Genomic DNA, 26158 nt, shown 5'->3' with positions numbered 1-26158 from the left:
TAACAACAATAAGAAGACCCAGCATCTCCTCGTAAATTAGCATAGTGCAGTGAATAAAAGCCTCAGTGTCGCTCCTATGTTCACACATTGACTGACTTGTCAGCTCTGAGATCACTTCATCATGCCTGAACCAGCCAAGTCTGCACCTAAGAAAGGCTCCAAGAAGGCCGTCACCAAGAGCGCCGCGAAGGGCGGCAAGAAGCGCAGAAAGTCCAGGAAGGAGAGCTACGCCATCTACGTCTACAAGGTGCTGAAGCAGGTTCACCCTGACACCGGCATCTCCTCCAAGGCGATGGGCATCATGAACTCTTTCGTCAACGACATCTTCGAGCGCATCGCCGGTGAGGCGTCTCGTCTCGCTCACTACAACAAGCGCTCCACCATCACGTCGAGAGAGATCCAGACCGCCGTGCGTCTGCTGCTGCCCGGAGAGCTGGCCAAACACGCCGTGTCTGAGGGCACCAAGGCCGTCACCAAGTACACCAGCTCCAAGTAGAGCCGCAGCCACTCACACACACACAAAGGCTCTTTTAAGAGCCACACACACTCTCCTGGAAAGAGCTGATGATACTTGCGGATGTTTTGTTATTTGTAAAAAGTTGCAGGTTTTTTCTTTCAGTCCTAGTTGTTTCTTTGTTAATTTTTTGCATAATAGTATTTTCAACATAATTTATAATATGAGATGCATACTTAATACATCACTAAATGTGTGCTACTTATACTATTTTAACAAATATTGAACATAAGTATTGAAGGTTTTTATTTCTTTCATGGACTCTACCTGAGTAAATCATGTAATATTCGCTGTATCATTTAGTCAGGCTCAAAGAACTAAAGATTTTTAATGAAACTTGCTTTTTAAATTTTAAGTTCACTGAAAATTGTGTGAACTCGAGTGAACGTTCATGTTTGACTTCTATTGTATAATTAAAAACACTGTTCTTGTTGCTACTGAAATATGGATAAAAGTAATGTACCATTTAAAATGTTTGCCCATTTCTGTTTTCTCTTATTCTCCCTTGTCTTGTTTTCTTGTCTTCCTCTGATCTTTCTATTCACATTAATTCCTCCTGATTCCCTGTATTCTTCTGCGTTTAAATAAACTTCTCAATTTTTGACAATATTGTTTTCCAGTCTTTTCAAGAATTCAGCTCATCTGTCTGTTTAATGACAGAAAAAACTGTACGATTATCAAATCACACATTAACATTAAATTATGAATTTTCAAGCATAATTTTGCACAATAAACTGTAACGAGAGTACTGTAGATTCAGGCTCTACAAGAACAATAAATGACAGGAATATGTGACTGTACAGGACTTTCTTCCTCTGTTTGCTTTAGATTATTCCTTTTTTTCATTATTATCTAAAAATCAGTCATTTTAAACCGTCTTTCTGCTTTATATCTGTGGACCAGCAAGCTTATATTGACCCATTTTTATATAATATAACATGTAGGCCTGTTTACTGCAGCTTTTTCACACACAATGAAGGTAGACAAATAAATATAATTTTTGTTTTTATAAACTAGTAAGAAATCGGCTGGTAATATCAGCAAAGTTTATAGGGACAGTTTTTGAAAAGTGCATTAGTTCAACATAAGGCTTCAATAATTGGGTAATTTGCATTATTAAGATAATTGCTGGATCCTTAAAACCTTGTGTCACTGATGTTGTCAAAATCTCAGTCCAGCCAAATAAAGCTGGAAACTGTTGGTAAATGAATAAAATAACTCTATCATTCTTTAATCAGTTTCATTAGCAAAATTATTTCAATTTACAGTAAGCACAACAATAAGACAATATGAGTTTCTCAGTTTTGGTTCAGAGTTAAAGAGAAATGTTTGGTCTCACATGTAAGGCACAAAATATCTCATTAATATAGTTAAACATGAGATTATGATTAATATATTTTCTGTTGTTGTGAAAAAAAATGGGGCTCTCATGACGCAAAGATATATTGTCATGGGTCAGAAAACTAGTATTTATAGTATGACTAAAACCCCAAAGTCTGTGCAAATATATCAAGAATATACTGTAAATACGATGACTATTATAGTTATGAATTGGTGAGAATGAGTAACATGTGCTTTATTATTTACATTCATTAATTTAGCAGATTATTGTATCCAAAGAGAATTATGGATAAGGAATATAATATATAAAATGGTAGAAATATAGTTTCAAACATTGTCTTGAAAAGTACAAGTTAGAACAAGGAGGTAAATAAGAAATAGAGAGAAAAAGAAGTTGTTTTTAAGTCTCTTGCTTTAAATGAGAAACTCAGAGCTTTAACACAATCATCATTCACAAGCCGAAAAATTAGAAATAAATGACGATTTACATTTTTATTAAAATGATAAGATGTACATCAGCGTATGAAAACAAGTTAAAACATTAATACTGTGATCAGGCGTATATATTTATGATGATGATGATGATGATGATTAGGGCAGAGCTGAGAGTCTCAGTCAGACTCGGGATGAGGTTCTTGTGCTTCAAGCGGCCCAAAACAACATCTGTTTCAAAGCCTCCTCACGACCCTCACTGATGCCGATTTCATTAAAGTCTCTTTCAGACTGTTAGCTGAACACACAGAGGACTCCTTCAGACTTTTACACACTTTTACAGTAAAACTTTCCATCAAATTTACACGCGGCTTTCCCCCGCGGCTGATGCTCGCCTTGGATTTGATCTGATAGAATCGAAAGAAACGTTTCATCCTCGCGTATTTCAGTCTCTAATGAAAGTCCGGACTCTCTGCTTGTTGTTCACTTTATTTTGACATCAAAAAACTATTTAATCGCTCCAGTTTTCCCCCAAATGTAAGAGAAGAAAACACAAGAGTCTACGGCTCGTGGACGCGCACCGACACAAAGCGGGCGGGTTGAGTCTACGAGGTTCTCATGTGTTGTTTAAAGGAGCAGCGCCGCGCGAGCGTTGATCATTCATTGCTGAGAGCAGACTGTGTGAAACCCTGCAGATCATCCGATCAGAGAGAGAGAGATATGGCAGAAACCGCCCCCGCCCCGGCTGCTGCCGCCCCGGCCAAAGCGCCCAAGAAGAAGTCCGCCGCGAAAGCCAAGAAAGCAGGTCCCGGCGTCGGCGAGCTGATCGTCAAAGCGGTGTCCGCGTCCAAGGAGAGGAGCGGCGTGTCCCTCGCCGCGCTGAAGAAATCGCTCGCTGCCAGCGGCTACGACGTGGAGAAGAACAACTCCCGCGTCAAGCTCGCCATCAAGAGCCTGGTGACGAAAGGCACACTGGTTCAGGTCAAGGGAACCGGCGCATCGGGCTCCTTCAAGCTCAACAAGCAGAAAGCCGAGAGCAAGAAGAAGCCCGCGGCCAAGAAAGCGGCTCCTAAAGCGAAGAAGCCCGCGGCAAAGAAACCCGCCGCCGCCAAGAAGCCCAAGAGCGCCGCGGCAAAGAAGCCTGCAGCCGCTAAGAAGTCGCCCAAGAAGGCCAAGAAACCCGCCGCCAAGCCCGCTAAGAAGCCGACGAAGAGCCCCAAGAAGGCGAAGAAGCCCGCAGCCGCTAAGAAAGCAGCCAAGAGCCCGAAAAAGGCCAAGGCGGCGAAACCGAAGGCGGCAAAACCCCAAGCCGCCAAGCCTAAAAGGGGACCTCCCAAGAAGAGATAAACATCTACTCTCCCCCACAACGGCTCTTTTAAGAGCCACCCACCTACTCTGAGTAAAGAGCAAACTCCGAATATCGTGTATTTTAACAATTTGTTAGTTTAGAAAACAAATAATCAAGATTTAGCTTTCAGCTTCTTGAACTTAAATCTGAAAGAACAATAGAACATGCTTTTTGTATCTAAAATAAGTTATGAAAAACTTTTAAACTGTTCTGTATGCATAAAAATGGCCAAAAGCTTATTGAGGGGTTGTTAGTGATCATAGTTCAAATAAGAAATTGTATAACTACAGAATATATACCCATAAATCTATATTGGAGAATTATGACAAGACAAACACCAATAAGCAGTGGTAAAACTCCAGTATTACAATAGGAACATAATTACAGTATCGGGTCAATGTGCTCTGAATATCAGAATCAAATCAAATCCCTTTATTGTCACACAACCATATACACAAAGGTGAAATCCTTGGGTGCAGTTCTGAGCAACATAGAAGTCATGACATCAAACATCAGATTTACACAATTTACATAACTTACCAAAACAGCATACAAGAATAGATACACATACGATACAAATATATGTAATATATTGTAGGTTTTGTTGTGCTGTGTTGGCAATTAGATTGTTTAAGGTTATTAACATAAACAATATGTAACTATATGTAATATACAGTGTTTGAAAGGTGTAACAGTTTTATGAAATCCATTTTTGTAACTATTTGAATAGTCTCCCACAATTTAAATAGTTTAATTTCTTCTGTCAAATACTTGTGCATAATTATTGAGAACTTGGGTCTGACCGAGACAGATGTTATTGGAATTATTCCCGCCAGAAAGGGGGTTGGGCTTTGGAGGGAAGTTCAGTGATTGGTTAAAATGTTAACAGACTCCTAGCCAATGAGCGACTGGTGCTCTCCTATAAATACAGGATGTGGGACGCAAGAAATCATTCTGTTTTCTTCCACGGAAAAGTTTTTGAAAATAATTGACAATATGAGCGGAAGAGGCAAAACCGGCGGCAAGGCCCGAGCAAAGGCCAAGACTCGCTCGTCCAGGGCAGGACTGCAGTTCCCCGTCGGCCGTGTCCACAGGCTCCTCCGTAAAGGCAACTACGCCGAGCGCGTTGGTGCCGGAGCTCCTGTGTATCTGGCGGCTGTGCTCGAGTATCTGACCGCTGAGATCCTGGAGCTGGCTGGAAACGCCGCTCGGGACAACAAGAAGACCCGCATCATCCCCCGGCACCTGCAGCTGGCGGTGCGCAATGACGAGGAGTTGAACAAGCTTCTGGGCGGAGTGACCATCGCTCAGGGCGGCGTGTTGCCCAACATCCAGGCCGTGCTGCTGCCCAAGAAGACCGAGAAGCCCGCCAAGGCCAAGTAATACTCCGGTCCCTCACTGACAACCAACGGCTCTTTTCAGAGCCACTCATTCCGTCTGATAAAGAGCGCTTTTTCCTGGTAATAATCATAAGCCTCATATGCTCTTTGGTTGTGGATAATGTTGTTAAATGTATCCCAGGAAATCATATCTTCTTGTTTTAATCTAATATGCGATGTACAATGATCCATTAAGAAACATTTTTTTTCCTGCGTGCAAATGGACCCTAATATGCTATTAATCTAAACGTTTTAATCAGCTTAGTTTTTTCGTTTGTTGCAACATTGTACTGCAATTGATAAATTATAACATTTGACTTTTTCACTAAAAATATATATTTCTTGAAAATATCGATTTTTATTTTACTAAAAAACTAACCGGATGCTTAAACATATTTATTCAGTTTCTAATGTAAAAAATAATAAAAAGTAACTTTTCTTATCCAGATGTTACTCAGGCAACAACCATAGAGGAGCACAATTATTTCCAAACAGTCATTGTTATAATCTTCATCATCTTCACTGTCACCATATCCTCTTCCTCATCAGTGTGACTCCTCATCCTCACCCTCATCATCTGCAGTTTATACCTTTTTTAGTTGCTATAGAAAATGTGCAACCATTATTTAGAAAAATAAAACTTATTTTTTATTTTAAATTTTACTCATTAATTCCTAAACATCATTGCTGCCATGTGGCAATTGACATGCTAAGTATAAGGTAGATAATTTTAGTTAACTAAGAGAACAGTTTAACTAAACATAACGTCATATTATGTGACACTGTATGATGTATTTGTCACAATATTACATCTTTTTAAATGATAAATAAATAAATGTTCAAAACATATTTAATGAATTTCATGTTGACCATTAAATTAGCCATGCAATTAATGTATTCCGTTTTGTTTTCATAATTCATTTTACCATGTTTCAACATGATTGCCATGGTTTTCATATTAACAGATGATTTTTTTTGTCTGTTTGAGGCAGAAATGTCAAGTAAAGAGAGAAATACGGGGAAAGACTCGTGCAGGAGAGAGGAGATCCCGAGGGAAAGAGGGAAAGCGTACAGAGATCATCTTAACACTGAAACCTTCTATTGGAATCTGATCTAAATTATTAACTGTCCATATGAGTATCACAATATCCAGATTTGATATCCGACTGGAGCAAAGAGCTTTACAGTCGGCTGTTGTTCTCCAGCACCAGTGGGGTCCACGGGGTCCCTTGGCCCGGTCTTGTTTCATGTTTCCCTTGGGAATTATTTTCATCATTTTAAATATGGTATTTCCTACCATATATTTGCCTTTAAGACCTAATTGTAATGTTTCTTGTGCAACACCCCATAGGTTCCTGTTTGATTTTGATTGTTTTTATTTTTTTAGGATTCCTGTATTGGGATGTACAGCACTTTGGAGTTAATGTAGCCAAGACAAACACCATTAAGCAGTGGTAAAACTCCAGTGTTACAATAGGAACATAATTCTGTACAGTATCGGGTCAATGTGCTCAGAATATCAGAATCAAATCAAATCCTTTTATTGTCACACAACCATTAACACAAGTGCAACAGTGGGTGAAATCCTTGGGTGCAGTTCTGAGCAACATATCAGTCATGACACAATGGGACGTGTAACAATTTACAGCAAACATCAGATTTACATAATTTACAGATCTAATGTGCACACAATTACTCACAGACACAGAACCATCTAACAAAATAATAAATAATACACAATATAGGTATTTATACATACAATAGATACACATACGATACAAATATATGTATGCAATATACATATTTTGTGCTGTCGACAATAAGATCAGTTTGTTTATGATTATTAACCTAAACTATATTTAACTATATGTAATATATAGTGTTTGAAAGGAGTAACAGTTTTATAAATTAAATTTTAAATTAAACTATTTTAACTCTTTCCCACAAATATTTAAATAGTTTCATTTCTTCTGTCAAATACTTGTGCATAATTATTCCCGCCAGAAAGGGGGTTGGGCTTTGGAGGGAAGTTCAGTGATTGGTTAAAATGTTAACAGACTCTAAGCCAATGAGCGACTCGTGCTCTCTATAAACCAGGATGTGGGAAAGCTGCTCGCCATTCTAGTTTGTTTACACCGTGTAGGCTTTAGAAAGTAGTCCAGAAAATGAGCGGCAGAGGCAAAACCGGCGGCAAGGCCCGAGCAAAGGCCAAGACTCGCTCGTCCAGGGCAGGACTGCAGTTCCCCGTCGGCCGTGTCCACAGGCTCCTCCGTAAAGGCAACTACGCCGAGCGCGTCGGTGCCGGAGCTCCTGTGTATCTGGCGGCTGTGCTCGAGTATTTAACCGCTGAGATCCTGGAGCTGGCTGGAAACGCCGCTCGGGACAACAAGAAGACCCGCATCATCCCCCGGCACTTGCAGCTGGCGGTGCGCAATGACGAGGAGTTGAACAAGCTTCTGGGCGGAGTGACCATCGCTCAGGGCGGCGTGTTGCCCAACATCCAGGCCGTGCTGCTGCCCAAGAAGACCGAGAAGCCCGCCAAGGCCAAGTAATGCTCCGGTCCCTCACTGACAACCAACGGCTCTTTTCAGAGCCACTCATTCCGTCTGATAGAGAGCGCTTTTTCTTATTATTTACCAGGACTGTGTACTCATTTTGTTAAGAAATAAAAAACGGAATAAAGTTACTAAATACTATTTTTATTGAGGAAAAAGTAAGGAGTGACAATCAAATCGTATGATGTTCAGCAATATAATACACACAAGTTAGTCCATGTCTGTAAACATGATCTCCTAATAATGTTTGGCAATGGCAGAGGCTATGAAATGTTGCTGTCCCAAACACAACACATCTTCCCTAATAAGTTTATTTCAAGTTCTGATTATGTAATTTGAGTATTATAACTGACTATCCAAAAATAAGTAGCAAAATATGCAATGGTTCAAAGAAATAATGAAACAGAAAATAGTTTATGTTAATTTGGGTCTTTTGCCCGTTACCATCCGGATGGCAACAAGTATGCCTTAATTTCTGGCTGCAGTGCTTTTATATAGACACATTAATGTGATTTTGTTCTGATCCGAGATCTGCACAACTACTGGGAATTAAGGCGAGTATTTCAGAACAAATAAATACAGAAATGTGAGATTTGAGAATAAAACCTATATAGCTTTGGGTTGAGCAAAGTAATAAACAGAACAAAGCGTCTTGAGCGGGAAACACTCCACTTGTTTGTAAAGAGGAAACGCGCCGTCATTGGCTAGCAGTTATAAACATTCACACACTAACCAATCACAAGCCTTACATCATCGTGACGCTTGAGCTCGTGGCGGTCCAATGCTATAAAAGCAGGAGGTGTGTAACAGAAACAGCATTTTTCTAGCACAAGCAGAAGAAATACAGCAGAAACTGCAGCGATGGCAAGAACCAAGCAGACCGCTCGTAAATCCACTGGTGGCAAAGCCCCGAGGAAGCAGCTCGCGACTAAAGCAGCGCGGAAGAGCGCGCCCGCCACCGGCGGCGTCAAGAAGCCCCATCGGTACCGGCCCGGGACCGTGGCTCTGCGGGAGATCCGCCGCTATCAGAAGTCCACCGAGCTGCTGATCCGCAAACTGCCTTTCCAGCGGCTGGTGAGAGAAATCGCTCAGGACTTCAAGACGGACCTGCGCTTCCAGAGCTCCGCTGTCATGGCCCTGCAGGAGGCCAGCGAGGCTTATCTGGTGGGTCTGTTTGAGGACACCAACCTGTGCGCCATCCACGCCAAGAGAGTCACCATCATGCCCAAGGACATCCAGCTGGCGCGCCGCATCCGTGGAGAGCGCGCTTAAATCCGCCCCCGCCGCTGTGCACGCGCATCAAACCCCAACGGCTCTTTTAAGAGCCACATCACTTACTTAAAAAGAGATGATTTCCACTTTAAAGCAGCTGGTTATAAAGCAACAATGTTCCGTGCAGTATATAACTGTAAAAGTTAGCGGCGTGCATTTAGAAAGGTCTGACACGCTATCATACTTTTTCCTAAAATATACAATAAGCCGTTTATGTTTTATTTGGTTAGAGTTTATGGCATTTGGATCAAACAGCCAATAATTACCACAACTAAATGATTCTAATGTACCTATTTTCATTATGCAGAAAAATTGATTTTTACAAGAAACGTTTTCATCATGTAAGCTCATACTACAAAAAACAATGTGTCAACATGTGAGTGAATCTGAACTGTACAATGACACACACACACACACACACACACAACACAGAGAGAGGGCATAAATAGAATATTATCACAGATATCACTATTCACAATTTTACTGTGATCAATATTGTGATTTGATGACTTGTGTCCCTCTTTGTTTACTTTGAGCTTGTAGAACAGCACTAATCATTATTAACCAGTACTACTGTAAATAACCTAATAAAATAAATGTATATTATATTTTATTTAAAACAAGGGAATGGCTCCTCCAGGAGTGGCGGTTAAATGTTTCGCGCTCTATATTTGGGGGGAGGGGCGCGTGCATGTGACGCCTCGCTGGTTTCTGTCAGGTCCTGTAAGCACAAGTAAAAGGTCTGCCTTCAGCCTCGTCCTTCATTCTTGGTCATTATCTGACTAAATCAACGATCTTGTGAACATGTCTGGAAGAGGCAAAGGCGGGAAAGGGCTTGGAAAAGGAGGCGCGAAGCGTCATCGTGAAGCGTCATCGTAAAGTTCTGCGCGATAACATCCAGGGAATCACCAAACCCGCCATTCGGCGTCTGGCTCGTCGCGGCGGTGTCAAGCGCATCTCCGGGCTGATCTATGAGGAGACCCGCGGTGTGTTGAAGGTGTTTCTGGAGAACGTGATTCGCGATGCCGTCACCTACACCGAGCACGCCAAGAGAAAGACCGTCACCGCCATGGATGTTGTGTACGCGCTGAAGCGGCAGGGACGCACCTTGTACGGCTTCGGGGGGTAAATGCCTGAAACCCGGAGAAACTGACGGACCCAACGGCTCTTTTAAGAGCCACACACTCCCGCACTTAAAGAGTTAATGTCAATCATTCAGTGAAAAAAATAACACTGATTTCTAGATCGCGAGCAATCTTAATGAGCTCTTAAATTAAGTTACGGTAAGAATATTTTCACTTTCACAGAAGAGCCCAAAAAATACAATATTTTAACATGTTATTCCGTTTACAGATGTTGAAATGTGGTTAACAAAATAAATAAATGACAATTAGATCAGAAATCGGACAAAAAATTTTGTTGCTTTCCAGTTTCCACCACTAAAACAGGCTTTATTTGCTGCTCCTGTAGTTTAAACTGTTCTGAGGAAAAGCTGTTTTAGGGTTAGGCTCACACTTTATTAAAGGATCTCAGTTGCCAAAGATATAAACACAAGTTTAAAGTACAGATTCTGTGGAGGTGATCATTTTAACAGCTTTGTAAAGGTTCACATGTTGCTCCGCAAAACTCTTCACACATTTATCTAGATATAATGCCCTTTTGCGTTTCGATTCATGCTGAGTACAGCCAAACTCGATGGTCTCTTTTCTGTCATAGTTGTCGTAGCCCTGGCCTGTGTGGGGTTTCTGTCGTCGTCGTAGCCCTGGCCTGTGCGGGGTTTCTGTCGTCGTCGTAGCCCTGGCTTGTGCGAATATTGTGTCACTTAAGGCGCAGCTTCCAGGGGTTCTGCCCCTTCAAGCTCCAGAAAGCTTTCATGAATCGCACCATTGTAAAATTATCTCAGGCCAAATGACATTGGCTCCTTTTTCTGAACATCTTTAGTTTCTTCAAAAAAACAACAACAAAAAAAAACATGAAAACTGCTTGCTCGTTTTAACTTCGTGGATGATTTATTCTTTGACCTTTGCAGCCGAGCACTCAAGTATTTGACTCTGTATTGTTCTACTCGTGTATTTAGCATTTTTAGCTTGTTGTTCAAGTCTTTTGTAATGATGGGGTTCTGGTTAGACAGCAAGTCTAACATATACAGAACAACACCTTCGAGAGACTCCCTGTGGCTGTTAGAACAAACATTTTAGCTAGTGTTTTAATGAAGTATTGATTTTCCACCACTTGCTTTTTTTTTGCTCATCTTTTGGTCCCAACATTGAGGTATTTTTATCCATAATTTCCTTTTCTCTGTCAATACAAACATTGCATTTACATGGCCTTCAGATCTGGCATGAGAACAGAAACCAGAGTCCTTCATTGTAGCCTTTTTCCAGATAACCCTCGAATGAGGTTAAAACGGTCCAGAGGCGAAAATGCCTACAGCAAAACAGAAAGCTGCATCTTTCGATTGAGAGCATTCTAACCAGGGATGAGATAAATCCCTTAAGTTGTAAATTGTGTACATTTAGTCAATTTTGGAGAGTTCGTCTGATTGTTTCACCTGTATATTTTATTATAGATGCATTAAGTTCAGATCGGGTGCGTCTGACCGTCTGGAGACCTGTTGCTTTGGAGCGATTAAATTTGTTTCCTTTTGTTTGTGTGTGTGTGTGTGTGTGTGTGTATGAATGTTTACTGAGCCTTACCCTTGTTCCCTGCTGTCATGCTATTCAAATGTTCATGACAATCAAATGGAAACCTATGCAAAAATGGAAAGCAACTGAAGTTCCAAGAAAGCGAATCTGAAACTGAACGAGTGTGCATCCAACGCTTATTCGGAACAAATGCCTTCTCACGTTTGCTGAGAGAAACCTTTAATTTCCAGAAAAATGAAAGTAACAATCTGCCTTTGACTGAATGAGGTTTAATTTAATCTAAACCGAGAACACTTCAGATTCCTGACATTCTCTGAGAGTTTGATGGTTTAACTTCTCATAATCAGGTTAACTTTAGTTTTACTGGAAAAATCTGGTTAATAACAGATATAAATAATCTTACTTAAAAAATGCATAAATATAAACATGGATTAATGCAGATCGTCAACCTGCTTCTGTCCTGTTTAATATAGTTTTAATTAAAATAGAATTTCAACCTCAACATTGTTGAACTGAAAACTGATGGAATGAAATTATTTTAATGAATATTGTTTTAGGTAAAAAACACCCTGACCTTTTCCCAATAAATACATATGCTTTTCATCATGTTTCATTTAAATAGACACTTTCTGAAATGAGTAAATGCATGCGGGTCATTCCTTCAGTCTGAGGTATTTATACAATACTGCATATTTTACATGTAAAAAAAATGTTGATCAACTTTCGTATACATGATTTTCTATAGACCCTATTAACAAAGAAAGAAAGAAAGAAAGAAATAAATCATAATATTAGTCATAAATAATAACAATAATAATGTGCTGCATGTATAGAGTATAGAGCTTTTCTCTCAAAGCACTTCATATGAGGGTGAATCTCCTCGATGATGAGCAGCACGAACCAATGAGGCCAAAATTTAGTTGGATTGTTTTGTTATCACTGTAAAGCTGCTTTGAAACAATATTTACTGTAAAAGCGCTGTATAAATAAAGGTTGCTTGACTATCAAATACAAGAAAACGGAAAGTAAATATATGCATAAATGTACTGTACACATATTTATGTGTATAGACTTACTACTAATGGCTTGATAAATATATTAACTGGTCATGTATCTATAATGCATCCATATTTTTCTAAGTGGTAAAGATTAAACAAACATAACATATTTTTCTTACAATTGAGTTATTAATTTCTCACAAGACAGAAAGCACTTCAGGTGTAACAGGTTTATGACACACAAGGCGTGTGATACTTCACTCACTATAAAAGCCTGTGTTTCCTCGCCTGTTAATGAACACTGAACAACAGCTGACTATTGCAGATCGGTGAGACACACATTTCACACATATTTATTATTTAACTGTAGCAAACATTGTTTTTCACAGACTGTGATGATGCGTTTCCACGATTATTAACATTGCAATTATAACCTTGGCATTGGTGACCTTGATGAGAGAGAGAGAGAGAGAGAGAGAGAGAAAGAGAGAGAGAGAGAGAGAGAGAGAGAGAGAGAGACTCTCTCTTCTGACCAACACTAAGTAATAGTTTCTTATGTGAAGTTTCCTTTACAATGCTCTGTTTTACATTGAACTCAAGATCTACTGCTGGTTATTGTAATTTACTGCTTAATTGTTTGTTACACTTTGTAAGACAACATATATACACAATATAGGTAATAATGAAGTACCAACCAATGACAGAGACTTCAATATTTGGTGCACAATAACGGTAATAATCAGTGGAGATTTTTTTTTGAGAATGGGTTGTAACGACACAATCAGATTTAACAAATAATCTTTAAAACTCACTCTGGGATCTCTGGTCCCATTCCCCCAACAAGGGCAAGAAGGGTATTGGTTACCATGACTACTGTGTTTTGGTTCTGTTTTGTCCCGATCTTGTTTCCCCCTGTCATTGTGACTTTTGGTTTAGTCCTGTTAGTGTTTCCCGCTCTATTTAATTAGTAAATCCCTTCACCTGTGTTCAGTTAATTAATTATCCCATCAGTCCCTGTGTAAATCCATTTAAACCCTGTGTTTTCCTTCAGCATCGGTTGATCGTCGCCAATGCATGGTTGATTTTTGAAGTCCTGGAAATTTTGTTTCTGTATGTTGCGGAAAGTTAAGTTTGTACGTAGATCAACTATACTGCTATTCCTGTATTCTCGTCTTCTGCCTGACAACTACGATGAGATGAGTTGGTTTTATTGCTGTTAAAAATGTGGTCAAGTGGAAAAAGCAAAGGCCATAGAAAAGACCCACAGCCCTTAAAAAAGACTTTGCATCAATTTATGGACGAACTGATCTATAAATGATCATGCACCCTAGGAGACTGTGTGAATGATTTACTGTCTTATGTACCATTATGTCTTTGATACTACAGTATGTATTTTATTATACAACTAACGGTCAACTCAAAGGGACCGGTCTCTCAACTGAGGTTGTGGAGACCATTCTCCAGAGCTCCACGAGGAAACTTCATGCTCTGAAGTGGAGAGTCTTCACTTCATGGTGTAGTGACCATCAGTTAGACACGGTTAACTTCCCGGTTGTTACAGTGCAGAGCAGGTTCACTGCAGGTTTATCCCCGTCCACTAAAGGTTTATGTGGCGTCGTAGGTGCCTAACACTTTCCTCTGGGTGGAATGTCTTTGGGTAAAGTCCCCATCTCTATTAATTCCTTTATTTATTGACCATCCACTCAAAACAAAACGACACATTTTAATGTATGCCTTATCCTTTTCATACATATAATTTTAAAAATATTCTGTCTGACCCGTTAGCGAGAGTTTTTCAAGGCGACCGTTTCTTAGATCTAGATCTAAACTCTAAATGTGTTGTTTTTAGTACTTATGTGAACTTAAATGTTTGAAACATAAAATAAAGATTATGTGGTTGAAAACACTGAATAGTTGTGATATAATGCTGCGTTCCAGGCATGTTTTTGAGCACGTAAATCACGACTTCAAACCACGACTTTGTAGCATTCCAGGTCATTCACGCCAAACTACCTAGATGTAAAAAAACCAGCATGGCGGACCTTACGGGGCTCACGCGCATTTGTAATAATTGCTAACGCCAAAGCTGCTTAGTCCTTGTTTATTTGTGGGAAAACTGAGGAGGAAAAATAGCGCATGAGGCAAGATAAGCTGTTATACCTTTTATTTTACTTTATAATATTTGTATATTTGGAAATGTATTTGGTATTAATTTATCCTTGCACTCAATGGACTGAAAACTAGTTAACGTTATGTTGTCCTAAAGTGTCCTCACCGTGTACCGCCTGCAGAAACACTGCTCCGTAGGGGCTGTCATTGTAGTTTTGTATATGTTCGCGGGCGATGTGACGTCAGAACTCGTAACTGGGAGTACGTCGGTCTAGTTCGAGTTCACGGGTGGGAAGTCACGGGTTTGACTGCCGTTCCAGTGCACTTTCACGGGTATAAGGTTGGAAAAACACGAGTTACAGGTTGCCTGAAGACACTGCGTCACCTTGCATCTCCTACGTGCTGAGGCGATTTATAAACGTAAACAGGGTCCACAGTGATTCCAATAGTACATGGAATCATGATTTAATTTAATCGTGTTTAATCATGTAATTTCAAGTAAGATATTTTTCAATGAAGCTACAAATGATAGTGTGGTGTGTACTAACTAACAAATCCTAGCATGTCTTGTTAGGTGTGGAATCATGCTGATGTGATTTTTGTCTAATGTCTATGCCATGGATGTTTCTTTTGTTCCCACTCAGCACATCTTCCACTAATCTTTTATTTTGTGTTTATTTAGCCATTGCTAAGAACTCATCCCGTTCTTCTTGGTTCCCATCTCGGCACAGGAATAAGGACACGCAGGAACTCATCAACAATTTTGAGACAACTGTGAAAATGATGTACCAATTACCTTCATGCAATCCAGGTGAAACAATCTCTATTCCTCCTGCAGTTAGAGATTCGCTATCATGCCTCGACATTGTATGGTCCGACATGTTTGAGGCTGTAGAGATAAACCCGGACACGGCCAGACAGCAAGAGATCGACTTTCTCCAAGGAGCACCACCAACTTGGCTGAACTTCTACACATCGGCAAACTTACCATTGGTCGAAAGGGACGGCTTTAATGATTTAATAGAGTTAATCGAGAGGAAAAAAGAAAAACTCTGTCTCATCACTGATGTTTCTTTACGATACCAGCGTGGCAGTGGCGGATCAACCCTCGGCATGCAGGTGCTTTGGCACTTCCGGAGAGATCTCAGATGTGCCAGAGCCATCGATTCTGACATAGACACCAAAGAGCTGTCGAAACAAGTGCTGGACCTTTTTCTGCGGTCTAATGAAGAACGTGCAGAACAAGACCAGAAAACGGTGCTGCTGCTACTAGACACCAAGGAAAAGCGGGACAATAAACTGCCTATCAAGAATGAGCTCTGGACCAACCTGATTAAAGAAATCCATGATAGGGGCATTAACACTCAAACTCCAGTCGTGATCCTCTTGGACTGGAAAACCGAAGACTTCAGTCTAAACGACACACTGATTCTTCCTTCCAAACCCTCTGAAGAGAAAATCCAACAATTAAAGGAAAAAATTCTGCAACAGATCCGACTCCAGAGAAAAAGCCAGTGGAAAGTTACAACCATAAATCTGTTGTGCGATGAAGACAGCGGCGGATCAGCACTAGCCGGAGCGATCCTGCAGGAGTTGAGGGACGAGTTCACATGTGGAACCTGGAAAGACCCGTTCAGAACAGAGATTTCAGAAAATAACGAGTGTACAAGAGAGATTGAAAATATGGCAAGTGAACTGTTCAAAAAATATAAAACACATAAAAAACCCGTGCTTCTCCTTTTGGATAACAAAGATGACAAGACAACCTCTGACTTATTAAAGAATCTGCAGTCAAAGCTTCAGCCGGATCGGACCCAGGGTCCTGCAGTCGTCATTATTAATGCCGTGGGGAAGAGTGCTGTTCGAGGGAGAGGGTCCGTGACGCTGAAACTGGAGCTCTTACCAGAGGAGAAGGAGAGGTTTGCCCAGAAAAGCCTCGAGATTGAAGAAAAACACAAGGAAATGTCAAAATCGTTTCATGCCTTTAACATAATGCGGGGAGGTTTCCAGAGACAGTATGCCGAGAAAGCGATCACAGGAAAAATGGTCAATCTCATCGAAAAGGACAAAACGTCCAGCAGCACAAAACTTCTCCGTTTTTTGGCTTTGATAAATTCATATGTCCCGGGTTCACACTTGTCGAAGTCTTTGTGCGAGAAATTCATTGACGGACCGTCGGTGGAAGATATAATGGAGCCTTTCATGGATCTCATAGTCATTTTCTCTGATGGAAAAGCCAACTGCATACGCCTGAAACATCCGATGATTGCTGATGCTTGTCTGAAAATGGTCACTGAGAATAAACTGACAAGATTTGACATTACTCTTGACTTTTTGAACAAGATGGTGAAAGGAAATGAGAGTGATTGTGAGCAAATCTGCAAGAGATTGTTATTCACAAGACATCATCGTCTGACAGGAAAGGAGATGTTTTCCAGACTGATTCTTGACATCATGAGGGAAAGTACAACTAACAAATGCATTAAGTTGTTGAAGAGGGCTTCACATTTGTTCTCCACAGACCCTTTTTATCCTCAAGCACTTTCACGTTTGTATTACAACGAGGTCACTGAGGAAAGCAAATACCGTGAGGCAGAAAAATGGGCAAAAGAGGCAATTCAAAGAGACCCCAAACCTCATATTAGGGACACATTGGGGCAAGTTCACAAAAACCAACTGTCGAGGATCTGGACTGGAAGTATATGGGTTAACGTGAATAAACCACGTACAGACACGCGCTTGCGCATTGCAGACTCTGCCATTGAAGCATTTGAAGATGAAGAGACAGCAGTTGAAGACGAGTTAGATGACAACACCAAATTCAATTACAGGGGCCACTTTGGTTTTCTAGAGGTTTGCAAGGAGATTTATGATCGAATCACTCCAAAGAATCCCCTTGAACAAAAATACCATGATTTCATCAATAGTCTCAGAGGTAAAGTTGAGTCCAAGTATGATTTCTTCGAACGGTACCTGACATTCTCAAGGCCAAGCAGCAAAACAGAGGAACCAGAAAACATCCGTAGAGATGTTGAGGATTGCTACAAGCTATACTTTACACAGGGAACGCAGACTGGAGAAGAGGCCCTGAATGAGAGAAAACAGAAGACTTTTGCAGGAATGCTTGATTTCCTCAGATCTGACATCAATGTGCTGAAACAGAATTTGAGCGCGATTGAAAAACCCCAGTCCGATGATGAACCCCAAACCGTCCTCTACATTCTGGCCAAGCTCATCTCGAGTCAGGCGGGCGAACCGGCGGGAGGAACGGAAGAGCTTCAGGACATGTTACAGAGCCTTTGGTTGACGAAAGCTGAAGGCAGAAGCCCAGAGTTTTACCTCTTGGTCCTTTTGCTCTTCTGGCCTGAAGAAGCAAAGCCAGACCCTCTGAACCTTGGAGACTGTGTGCAATATATGAGTCAGTCATACGAGAGCAAGTATCAGAAGCATTTGCGCCATCGCTTCCTGGTTCCTCTGTTCTTCTACGGGAAAGGAGAAGGCTTGCAGAGACTCGTTCATGCCTTGAAACCACACCAGGACGGCTTGGAGAGACCGGCTCACTCAAGACTACACCAAACGGATCTGGAGCTCCTCACTGAAGGATATGAAGGAGTGTATGAAGTTGAATGTCTTCAGCGAATCAAAGGGAAGGTGGAGGATTATCGAGTGTTTGCTTTTAGAAACGGGCACCAGATTGAAGTCAACGCAGACAAACCGGCCAACGTTTGCAAACAAGGACGCGTGTCTTTCTACCTCGGCTTCACAATCAGAGGACCTGTGGCCTACAACATCACATATCACGACTGTGAGTATATGTCAGACTCATAAATCACATATTTGCCAAATCAAAAATTATTCAGACACCAGATATCATTTTTGATATTATTTTACTAGTGTGTGCAGGACACTGTTGTTCGAGAGCAGAATAAAGTAAACTGTGATATATATTATACCCAAAAATACAGCGACTACCAGTCACACTTACACACATTTGGGACCAACACATTCCTCCATTTTGAGCTGATGACGTTCTGCTGAAGTGTGTTTTCTCTTTTTACACACACGCTGAACAACATGAAGCATTGCTTGGTCACTGGTTGAGCTAAACTGGTATTATCTAATTGTGTATTAAATTTAACAGCTGACAGATATTCAACATAATTCATGTGTGAGAGTCCAACAGAAGGACGGACAAAACCAGTCAAATATCCACTTTAATAACTCTGAGTTCTTGTCTTTTTATTATATAAATATTTTATTACTATTTTCTAATCTATTGCGAATAAACCATGATAGTGTGAGAAATTTTGAAGGTGTCTGAATACATTTTGGTTTGACTGTATGTAATGCATATTTTACTTTCAGAGAAAGATTGTATTCTTTGTTTCTCCGCAGAGTTTATGGATTATCGAAGGCTGTGATTCAGAGTAAAATAATCTAAATTCAGTTCTTCATTGACTCTGAAATGCTGAACAGTGCAAGTAGAAGATTAGATGAATATAATTCTGGTGATGGGTCTGTAAAATTGAAATTATTGTTCGTTTTGACCTCTTAATATTTTGGAAGTGAAAATAAATGCTGTTGGGAAACTTCCTTTGTGTAATTTACATTTGAGATTTATTATTTAAGATTGTCCGCACGTTTCTTTAGTTTTCCTGCGTCGTCTCGTAAACGTCTCCTGAGTTTGGGCTTTGGTTGGTGGATTAGCCTCATGTTATTAATTATATGATCCAAGAGTCTTTAAACATTTAGTTTTAAAGGTTAAGGAAAGTACTAATGTTCATCTCTGTTAATGTTAATAAATTTAATGTAATCCAGCTGGATACTCGCTCTGCCTTCGTGACCGATCCCTGTAGCCTCATTATTGGTTGATCTCTTCCACCTGTGTGTTATTATCTCGTTTAATGGACCTGTTTAAACTCTGTTTCAATCTCTTGAATGTTGAAGAATATTGCCCAAATAAGAAGGAAGAAGTCTTGAATGTTGTGACACAGCATTTCTGAGTGTTTTCCTGGGTCTTGTTTTTTGATTCTCTGCCGGTTTTCTGTCCCGTTGTTTATTTAAATTGTTTGCCTGTGTATTGAGTCTTTGTCCCAATAAAGCTGAATTTGAATCTTCAACCCAAGTGTCAAATCAGTCAACAATATTTGTTTTTCTTAAAGCAATGATGCCAGTATGTAATGCCAGTGACACATAAAATATTGTTTAATAAATTACATGCTAAATAATATATGTAGTGTGTGTTATGCCAGCTGTTCATTTGAACTAAAACATAAGAATAAATTGGATCCAGGGCCAACAGTCCATTTATGATTTTATTATTTTTAAACTAGTTTGAACTTTATTTATGTGTAATCAAGTTAAAAAATTGTGTTCAACAAATTAAGCTCCTCAAACGCAGTGCAGTTTGTTGTTCCAATATAATTTCATTAGAAGCAAAACTCGAAAAGGATCGAAGCAAGCTGTTTTCTTGAGCCCAAACATTTCAGTTGTGTGATTGGGGGGAATCCACAATACATCTGCAAAATAAAGAAAAATTAAAATACAGGCCACATATTTACTGACTGTATTTGTTTGTCATTTAAAGGAAATAAGTTTTTGACTAGTTTTAGTTTTTCATAAGTCTCAGTGGTTCATGCTAGCCTGGATGCCAGCCCGAACTCCGCCCACAACATTTTTTGGACGGGAAGTTCAGTCTGGACTCGATCCATTGAGTAATTATGATCGGTTCAGAAATCACCGGGCCAATCAAATTGCCAGGGCGGGCTTTATACATCATTGACAGGTGGTCTTCAGGGACGTAATCATCACGTCATCAAAGAGCGCTTGTCAGAGATGACTGCAGCTGGAGAATTGAGATGTATAGATTCGGCTGTCGCGTCTGTTTTAAAATATATCGACAGCGCATTCATTTTAATAGACAAACAGAGAACTGCAATCAAGGCATTTGTCGATCGGAAAGATATTTTGCCGTCCTTCCTACATGATTCGGGAAAAGTGTAACTCATCAGCTGGCTCTGACGGTCGTTAAGAAGATGGGACGTAATGAAAAGCCTGTGGTCGTTGTGGTTTCTCCTTTGGTGGCACTCACGGAGAAGTAAGTAAAAGAAGTAACACTCGTTATTTAACTTCTAAAATAAATAAAGTTAGGCTACGTTCTGTATTTGAAAACTGCGCTATGCAAAGGAGTTGACTTGTGCGTTGCTCTGATTGGTTGGTAGTTCTACCGACTATCCAATTGAGTGCAGAGGTTTTGTTTTGTCCTGGTTCGGTTACGACACGCCTCATAATCAAAGCCCAATGGAGGAGTTTCAGACTCTTTTTTTTTTTTTTTACTTTTTTATTTTTATTTTTTTTATTGCAACATAGAATATACAAAGAGATTTACATGACAATACAGCTCACAACAAATAGAAAATACAGGAAAAAATAGAGAAAATCATGCCAGGGGTAAAGTTACAATAATTTAAAGTTACAAAATACTTCATAGGTCTTGCTTCTTTGGTTCTTGCTTTTTTGTTCTTAATTTTATCTAATGAATTACCATATAGTTTAATCTCTTTGATAAAGTGTTCAAAGCTTGGCTCAGCTTTAGCCCATTTTTTCACATGAATGTGATATTTTCCAAGTTGTATAAGGAAGCACATGGTACTTTTGGAGTCAAAATTGTCCTGTACGAAAAAAAAATACATCAAAAAGCTCAATTTGTAGATATGTTTCAAATAACTTAGACATGAATTTTGAAACATCCAACCAAAACATTTTTGAATAAATACAATTAAAAAAAAGATGAGTTACAGATTCATTGGCATCGCCACAAAATTCGCACAAGTTTTCAATATTCAAATGGAAACGTTCAGAAAGTAATTCCTTGACAGGGTAAATTCTGTGTACAATTTTATATGATACCTCTCTAATTTTATTATTAATACAAAACTTACTTGTTACAGACCAAACTCTTTTCCAATTAATATTTTCAAATTTAGATGACCAAAAACCTGTTGAGCAAGGCAAAAAGTTTGTTTTTAAAGTATTTATAATATATTTGTTACTGCATTTATCTATTAATATATTAATATCCCCAATAAATATTGTGTCAAAACAAGAACTGATTTGACGATCTATATTTATAGGGCATAATCCAGAATTTCGTAAAAGTGAAACTACTCTGCCAGGGATTGCATCTGAAACAATAGCATATTCTTTTGGCCTCACAGGAATCATGAATTTATTGAGAAATTCAGGATATGTTAAAAGTAAACCTTGTTCATTAAGCAACTGATTAACATTAAGGATTCCATTGTCGTATCACGTCTGATTTAAGATTGACTTTTTTTTGTACAAGATATCTTTGTTGTTCCATATGAAGTATCGATGCGGTGAAAAATTGTGTTTGTATATTAATTGCCAAGCCAGCAGTGCCTGCTTATGAAAGTTTGCCAATTTAACAGGGATTTTATCTACTGAGAAATTACACTTTAAAATTAAAGAGTTAAATATGTAATTTGGGAAAACATTCCATATACTATCTTTATTTTTAATAATTTCGATTATCCATTTTATTTTAAACACATTATTTAAATCTGTATAATTTAAAACTTCAAGGCCACCAAAGTCTCTATTATTATTTAGAATATCCTTCCGTAAATAGTGTATTTCTTCCTCCAAATAAAATCACAAAGGTATCTAATTCCTTGAGAACATTATTTGGAACATCTGCTGACATAGATATGAGATCCCCTCTGCTTTCGAAAGTAGAATACGACCATTTAGGGAAAGATCTCGCATAAGCCACAGATTGAATCTGTTTTTAATTTTCTCAATAATAGGTTTTAAAAATTTAGCCGGCTTCTTTGATTCAAATCTTTACACACCATTATCCCAAGGTACGTGGTATTATCTCTTATTGGTATCCCACAAATTTCTTTAAATGCACTGTCTTTAAGAGAGAATAAAGTAGATTTATTCTTATTCATCTTTAAACCAGAGATTCCAGAAAATGTTTCTATACATTTAATAACTTCATCTAATTGGTCACTGTTTTTGAGAAAAATTGTGCTATCATCAAGTTTAATCTCTTTTCCAAACACTGAAATTCCTTGAAAACTTGCTTTTTTATATGAGCAGCCATGACCTGAGTAACCAATGTGAAGAGAAAAGGTGATATAGGACATCCCTGTCTGATCCCACGGCCCATATCAAATCTCTGACCGGTACCGTGAGATAGCTGGACTGAACTATTACAACCTTTATAAAGCGTACGGATTGCATTTTGAAAAAAATTACCAAAACCAAAAAAATCAATAACTTTAAACATAAATGAGTGTTCAACAGTATCAAACGCTTTATATAAATCAATAAATAATATAAAAGAATCATCTGGGATAAAGTGTCTATAATCAATTAAATCTAAAATTAGTCTAATATTATTTCCAATGTAACGACCTTTCAATAAACCGGACTGCTCTTCATCAATTATTGTATTAAGATGTTTCTTAAGTCTTTTTTGCAAAAATTAAAGAAAAAAAATTTAGTATCATTATTTAATAAACTAATTGGTCTCCAATTTTCTAAAACTAATCTATCTTTATTGGGCTTGGGTATAAGTGTAATTACCCCTTGTTTTAGTGATGCGGGCATTTCTCCCAAATCAAGCGCTTCTTTAAAAACTGCAATTAAAAAGGGTGCAAGGTCATTACAAAAATGTTTATTAAACTCCCCTGTCAAGCCATCATTCCCAGGAGATTTAATTTCTTTAAGACTATTTATACAATTTATAATTTCCTCTATGTTCAATTCTTTATCGCATGAATTCTTATAGTCTGACGTAATCTTATTAATACTGGTTGATAAATTACTGAGAAAACAATCTGCATCATTTAGCTGACTACTTGGACTATACAATTTACTGTAAAATTGACTAACAAAACAAGAAATATCTTTGGGATTTTCATTAGTATGTCCATTTATTATTCATTTATTTACAGAAGTGATTTCTCTATTCCTTTTTTCTAAACCAAAAAAATATTTAGTATTTTTTTCTCCTGGTTCCATCCATTTTTGTCTAGACCGCAACAAAAGCACCCCTAGCTTTTTCTTCATAAATGTTATCCAGCTCATTCTGCAATGTAGCAAGCTTTAACATTTCAGTGCTTGACATATTTATGTTATTTTTACAAGTGAGGGAAATTATTTCATTAATTATTTTGTTTTCATTTTCTTTTTTCTTTTTTTAACAGATTTTCCATACATAATTGTGAACTTCCTTATTTCAAATTTTGTCTGTTCCCATAATTTCCCATGAATTTGAGTCAAAGAAGCTTGTTGCCAATATTTAATAATTCAATTCTTAATTTGGTCGCAAAAATCTTTATGTTTCAATAGACTATTATTTAGCTTCCAATATCCTTGTTTAATTCCACTTGATTGAGAGATTACCACATTAATTTTAATGGATATGCCTTTGTGATCTGTTAAAACTGATGGCTCAATAGTAACAAATTCATCTCTCTCTTTTATGTGTTCTGAAATGAGCCAAAAATCAGTCCGCGATTGCTGAGATCTGTCCCTATTACTCCACGTATATACAAGTGATTGTGGATTTGTATACCTCCAAATATCGATTATGTTCAATCGTAAACATGCATTGCTTAATTCATTTGCCATATTATCAATTCTAGGTGGCAATCGATCTTGTCTTCCGTCAAACACCGTATTAAAGTCACCTCACCACCCCAAATGACTTCAGCTGAGGGGAATTTTGAATGTAAATTATTAATATGGCCTTCGATATCTTGAAATATTAACTCATTTGTTTTTTTATTATTGGTATTATTATTTTAGCTTGGTTTATATCAATAAGTAAAGCAATCCAATGACCTTGATTATCTGTTTTGTGACTTATAACCTTCCCTGAAAACCTATCCTTTAAAATAGCGACACCTGCTGTCCTATTTGAAGTACCAAAAGAAAACCAAATGTCACAACCCCACTGATTCTTCCAAAAAAGTGCATCATCTTGGCAGGCATGCGTTTCTTGAATAAAACAAAAATCTGCTTCTTTACCTTTACAAAACAAAAATAGAGCTTTCCTTTTCAGCATGTCACGTAATCCCCTAGCATTAACGGAAAATATTGTTACTGACATAAACTCAAACAAGACCAGAAAAAAAACCCTAATAGAACAATTAGGTGAACAATGAGCAAATTAAGGTTGAAACTTGAAAGTGTTGAGAGTGTATAAAGGGTAAACCGTCACATTTCAGTATCATTCTTGAGATCCTTTTAGATTAAATTTGAGTAACATAAAAGGAATAACAGTCTCCTGTTGTTTCACATTACGAATGAATATAAGCATTAATAAAAAATAAAAACCTTATATAATTCGTCCAAGTTTTAAAGAATAACCTAAAGCAAACAGTTACTTCTCGTTTTATAGTAATTTAAGGAATCAGAACCCATAATAAGGGTGCAGTGGTTTAGCCTACATTTTAATTTCTTTACCGTCAACAATTGCCTTGATTCCCACAAAGAAGGCCCTTTTGCCCTCTTTCCGTGTTTTGTCGATCGAAGGCCAAAGGAGATTTCGCGTAGCCCTGTCTTTGATCGTGAGGTCCTCTTTAAAGTACATCTTGTTCTTCTTAAGAAAGTCATTTCCCTGTGAGGTCCCTCGCTGTTCTGGAAGTGAATCTTATAATCACCGGCCTTGGTCTCTTATCCTTTCCGCCATCTGAAATGGGTCTTCCAACTCGGTGAGCAATGTCCACATTGTTTGCAACGAAGTTACTATCTTCTTTGACAACCACCGCTCTGCAGATATCCATTACCCGAGTCTTGACATTATCCTCTGCACGTTCGGTCAGCCCCTCCATCTCCGACAGTACCGATCCTGATCATTTATTCTCTCCTCCATTTCAGAGATGCGCTTCAGATTCTCCTCGTTTTTGTTTTTCAACTCTTCATTCTCCTTCCGAATGTCGAAAATGTCAGAGTGCACCACTTCTAACGCTTCTTTCAACAGATTGATGCTGGTCGAATTTTCTTTTACCATGTTTTTTATTTCCTCGGATGACTGTCCAATTATTTGAATGATGCTTTGCTGTACCTGACCTAGCGTAAGTTCATCAGTTACATCACCTTTTGCTTGCTTTTTTGACGGAGGTGCTTTGGATGGTGTATTTGGAGTCGAATCACATTCATCTCCCTTTTTCTGTTGACAAGCGTAGGAGTGAGTTTCGCTGATAAGTCTTTGAAGTTCAGTATCCATCACTTCAGGGGCTGACACGTTCATGATAACTTCACTCTCTATCGAATAAAAAAACTTGGAACTAGTATTAATTAACTCTAACTTATTAATAAGAATCTCAATAACACTCAATAAAGTGTGATTTGTTTCTCACATCAACATTTGTAAAATATACCCTATTTTGTTGTAAGCGCTAGAACACGTGCGTCTAGTCAAGCCGCCATCTTGGCCCCCAACTTTCGAGTTTTAGACTCGTATTCTTTCTTGAATATGAGTATGACGAAGTCAGGCTAGGTTCATGCACATGTTTCTGAGGAATA

The 26158-nt window shown here is 38.7% G+C and overlaps 6 protein-coding genes and 1 pseudogene across 6 annotated transcripts; all 7 read left to right on the top strand.

Moving 5' to 3' along the window:
- Positions 1 to 6: 6 nt before the first annotated feature.
- Positions 7 to 1111, top strand: LOC120480148 (histone H2B). The gene has a single exon (XM_039673112.2). The coding sequence runs from the start codon at positions 122 to 124 to the stop codon at positions 494 to 496; it is 375 nt and encodes a 124-aa protein (XP_039529046.1). The 5' UTR covers positions 7 to 121; the 3' UTR covers positions 497 to 1111.
- A 1772-nt stretch (positions 1112 to 2883) lies between these two features.
- On the top strand, positions 2884 to 3638 carry LOC120480141 (uncharacterized). Its single transcript, XM_039673104.2, has one exon. The coding sequence runs from the start codon at positions 2906 to 2908 to the stop codon at positions 3632 to 3634; it is 729 nt and encodes a 242-aa protein (XP_039529038.2). The 5' UTR covers positions 2884 to 2905; the 3' UTR covers positions 3635 to 3638.
- Positions 3639 to 4535: 897 nt separating this feature from the next.
- On the top strand, positions 4536 to 6925 carry LOC120480147 (histone H2A). Its single transcript, XM_039673111.2, has 2 exons — positions 4536 to 5095; positions 6007 to 6925. The coding sequence occupies exon 1, from the start codon at positions 4536 to 4538 to the stop codon at positions 5016 to 5018; it is 483 nt and encodes a 160-aa protein (XP_039529045.2). The 3' UTR covers positions 5019 to 5095; positions 6007 to 6925.
- Positions 6926 to 6943: 18 nt separating this feature from the next.
- On the top strand, positions 6944 to 7696 carry LOC148998309 (histone H2A). The gene has a single exon (XM_089129708.1). It carries the CDS (start codon positions 7180 to 7182, stop codon positions 7564 to 7566), a length of 387 nt encoding a protein of 128 aa, XP_088985834.1. The 5' UTR covers positions 6944 to 7179; the 3' UTR covers positions 7567 to 7696.
- Positions 7697 to 8404: 708 nt separating this feature from the next.
- On the top strand, positions 8405 to 8923 carry LOC148998308 (histone H3). The gene has a single exon (XM_089128086.1). It carries the CDS (start codon positions 8431 to 8433, stop codon positions 8839 to 8841), a length of 411 nt encoding a protein of 136 aa, XP_088984212.1. The 5' UTR covers positions 8405 to 8430; the 3' UTR covers positions 8842 to 8923.
- Positions 8924 to 9471: 548 nt separating this feature from the next.
- On the top strand, positions 9472 to 10130 carry LOC120480154 (histone H4-like; annotated as a pseudogene).
- Positions 10131 to 15283: 5153 nt separating this feature from the next.
- On the top strand, positions 15284 to 19678 carry LOC120480170 (sterile alpha motif domain-containing protein 9-like). Its single transcript, XM_039673149.2, has 2 exons — positions 15284 to 18398; positions 18989 to 19678. Coding segments are annotated over exons 1-2 (3027 nt in total). The 5' UTR covers positions 15284 to 15373; the 3' UTR covers positions 18991 to 19678.
- The last annotated feature ends 6480 nt before the right edge of the window (positions 19679 to 26158 follow it).

Source organism: Pimephales promelas, chromosome 1 (genome assembly GCF_988280905.1).
Source record: "Pimephales promelas chromosome 1, fPimPro1.hap1.1, whole genome shotgun sequence".
Lineage (NCBI taxonomy): Eukaryota > Metazoa > Chordata > Actinopteri > Cypriniformes > Leuciscidae > Pimephales > Pimephales promelas.
Note: the sequence above shows the minus strand (reverse complement) of the source record. Positions and strands in the feature narration are given on the sequence as shown.

Excerpts from the sequence above, each read along its gene's own strand:
- LOC120480148 (XM_039673112.2), top strand. The coding sequence starts at position 122 with ATGCCTGAACCAGCCAAGTCTGCACCTAAGAAAGGCTCCAAGAAGGCC.
- LOC120480141 (XM_039673104.2), top strand. The coding sequence starts at position 2,906 with ATGTGTTGTTTAAAGGAGCAGCGCCGCGCGAGCGTTGATCATTCATTG.
- LOC120480147 (XM_039673111.2), top strand. The coding sequence starts at position 4,536 with ATGAGCGACTGGTGCTCTCCTATAAATACAGGATGTGGGACGCAAGAA.
- LOC148998309 (XM_089129708.1), top strand. The coding sequence starts at position 7,180 with ATGAGCGGCAGAGGCAAAACCGGCGGCAAGGCCCGAGCAAAGGCCAAG.
- LOC148998308 (XM_089128086.1), top strand. The coding sequence starts at position 8,431 with ATGGCAAGAACCAAGCAGACCGCTCGTAAATCCACTGGTGGCAAAGCC.
- LOC120480170 (XM_039673149.2), top strand. The coding sequence starts at position 15,374 with ATGATGTACCAATTACCTTCATGCAATCCAGGTGAAACAATCTCTATT.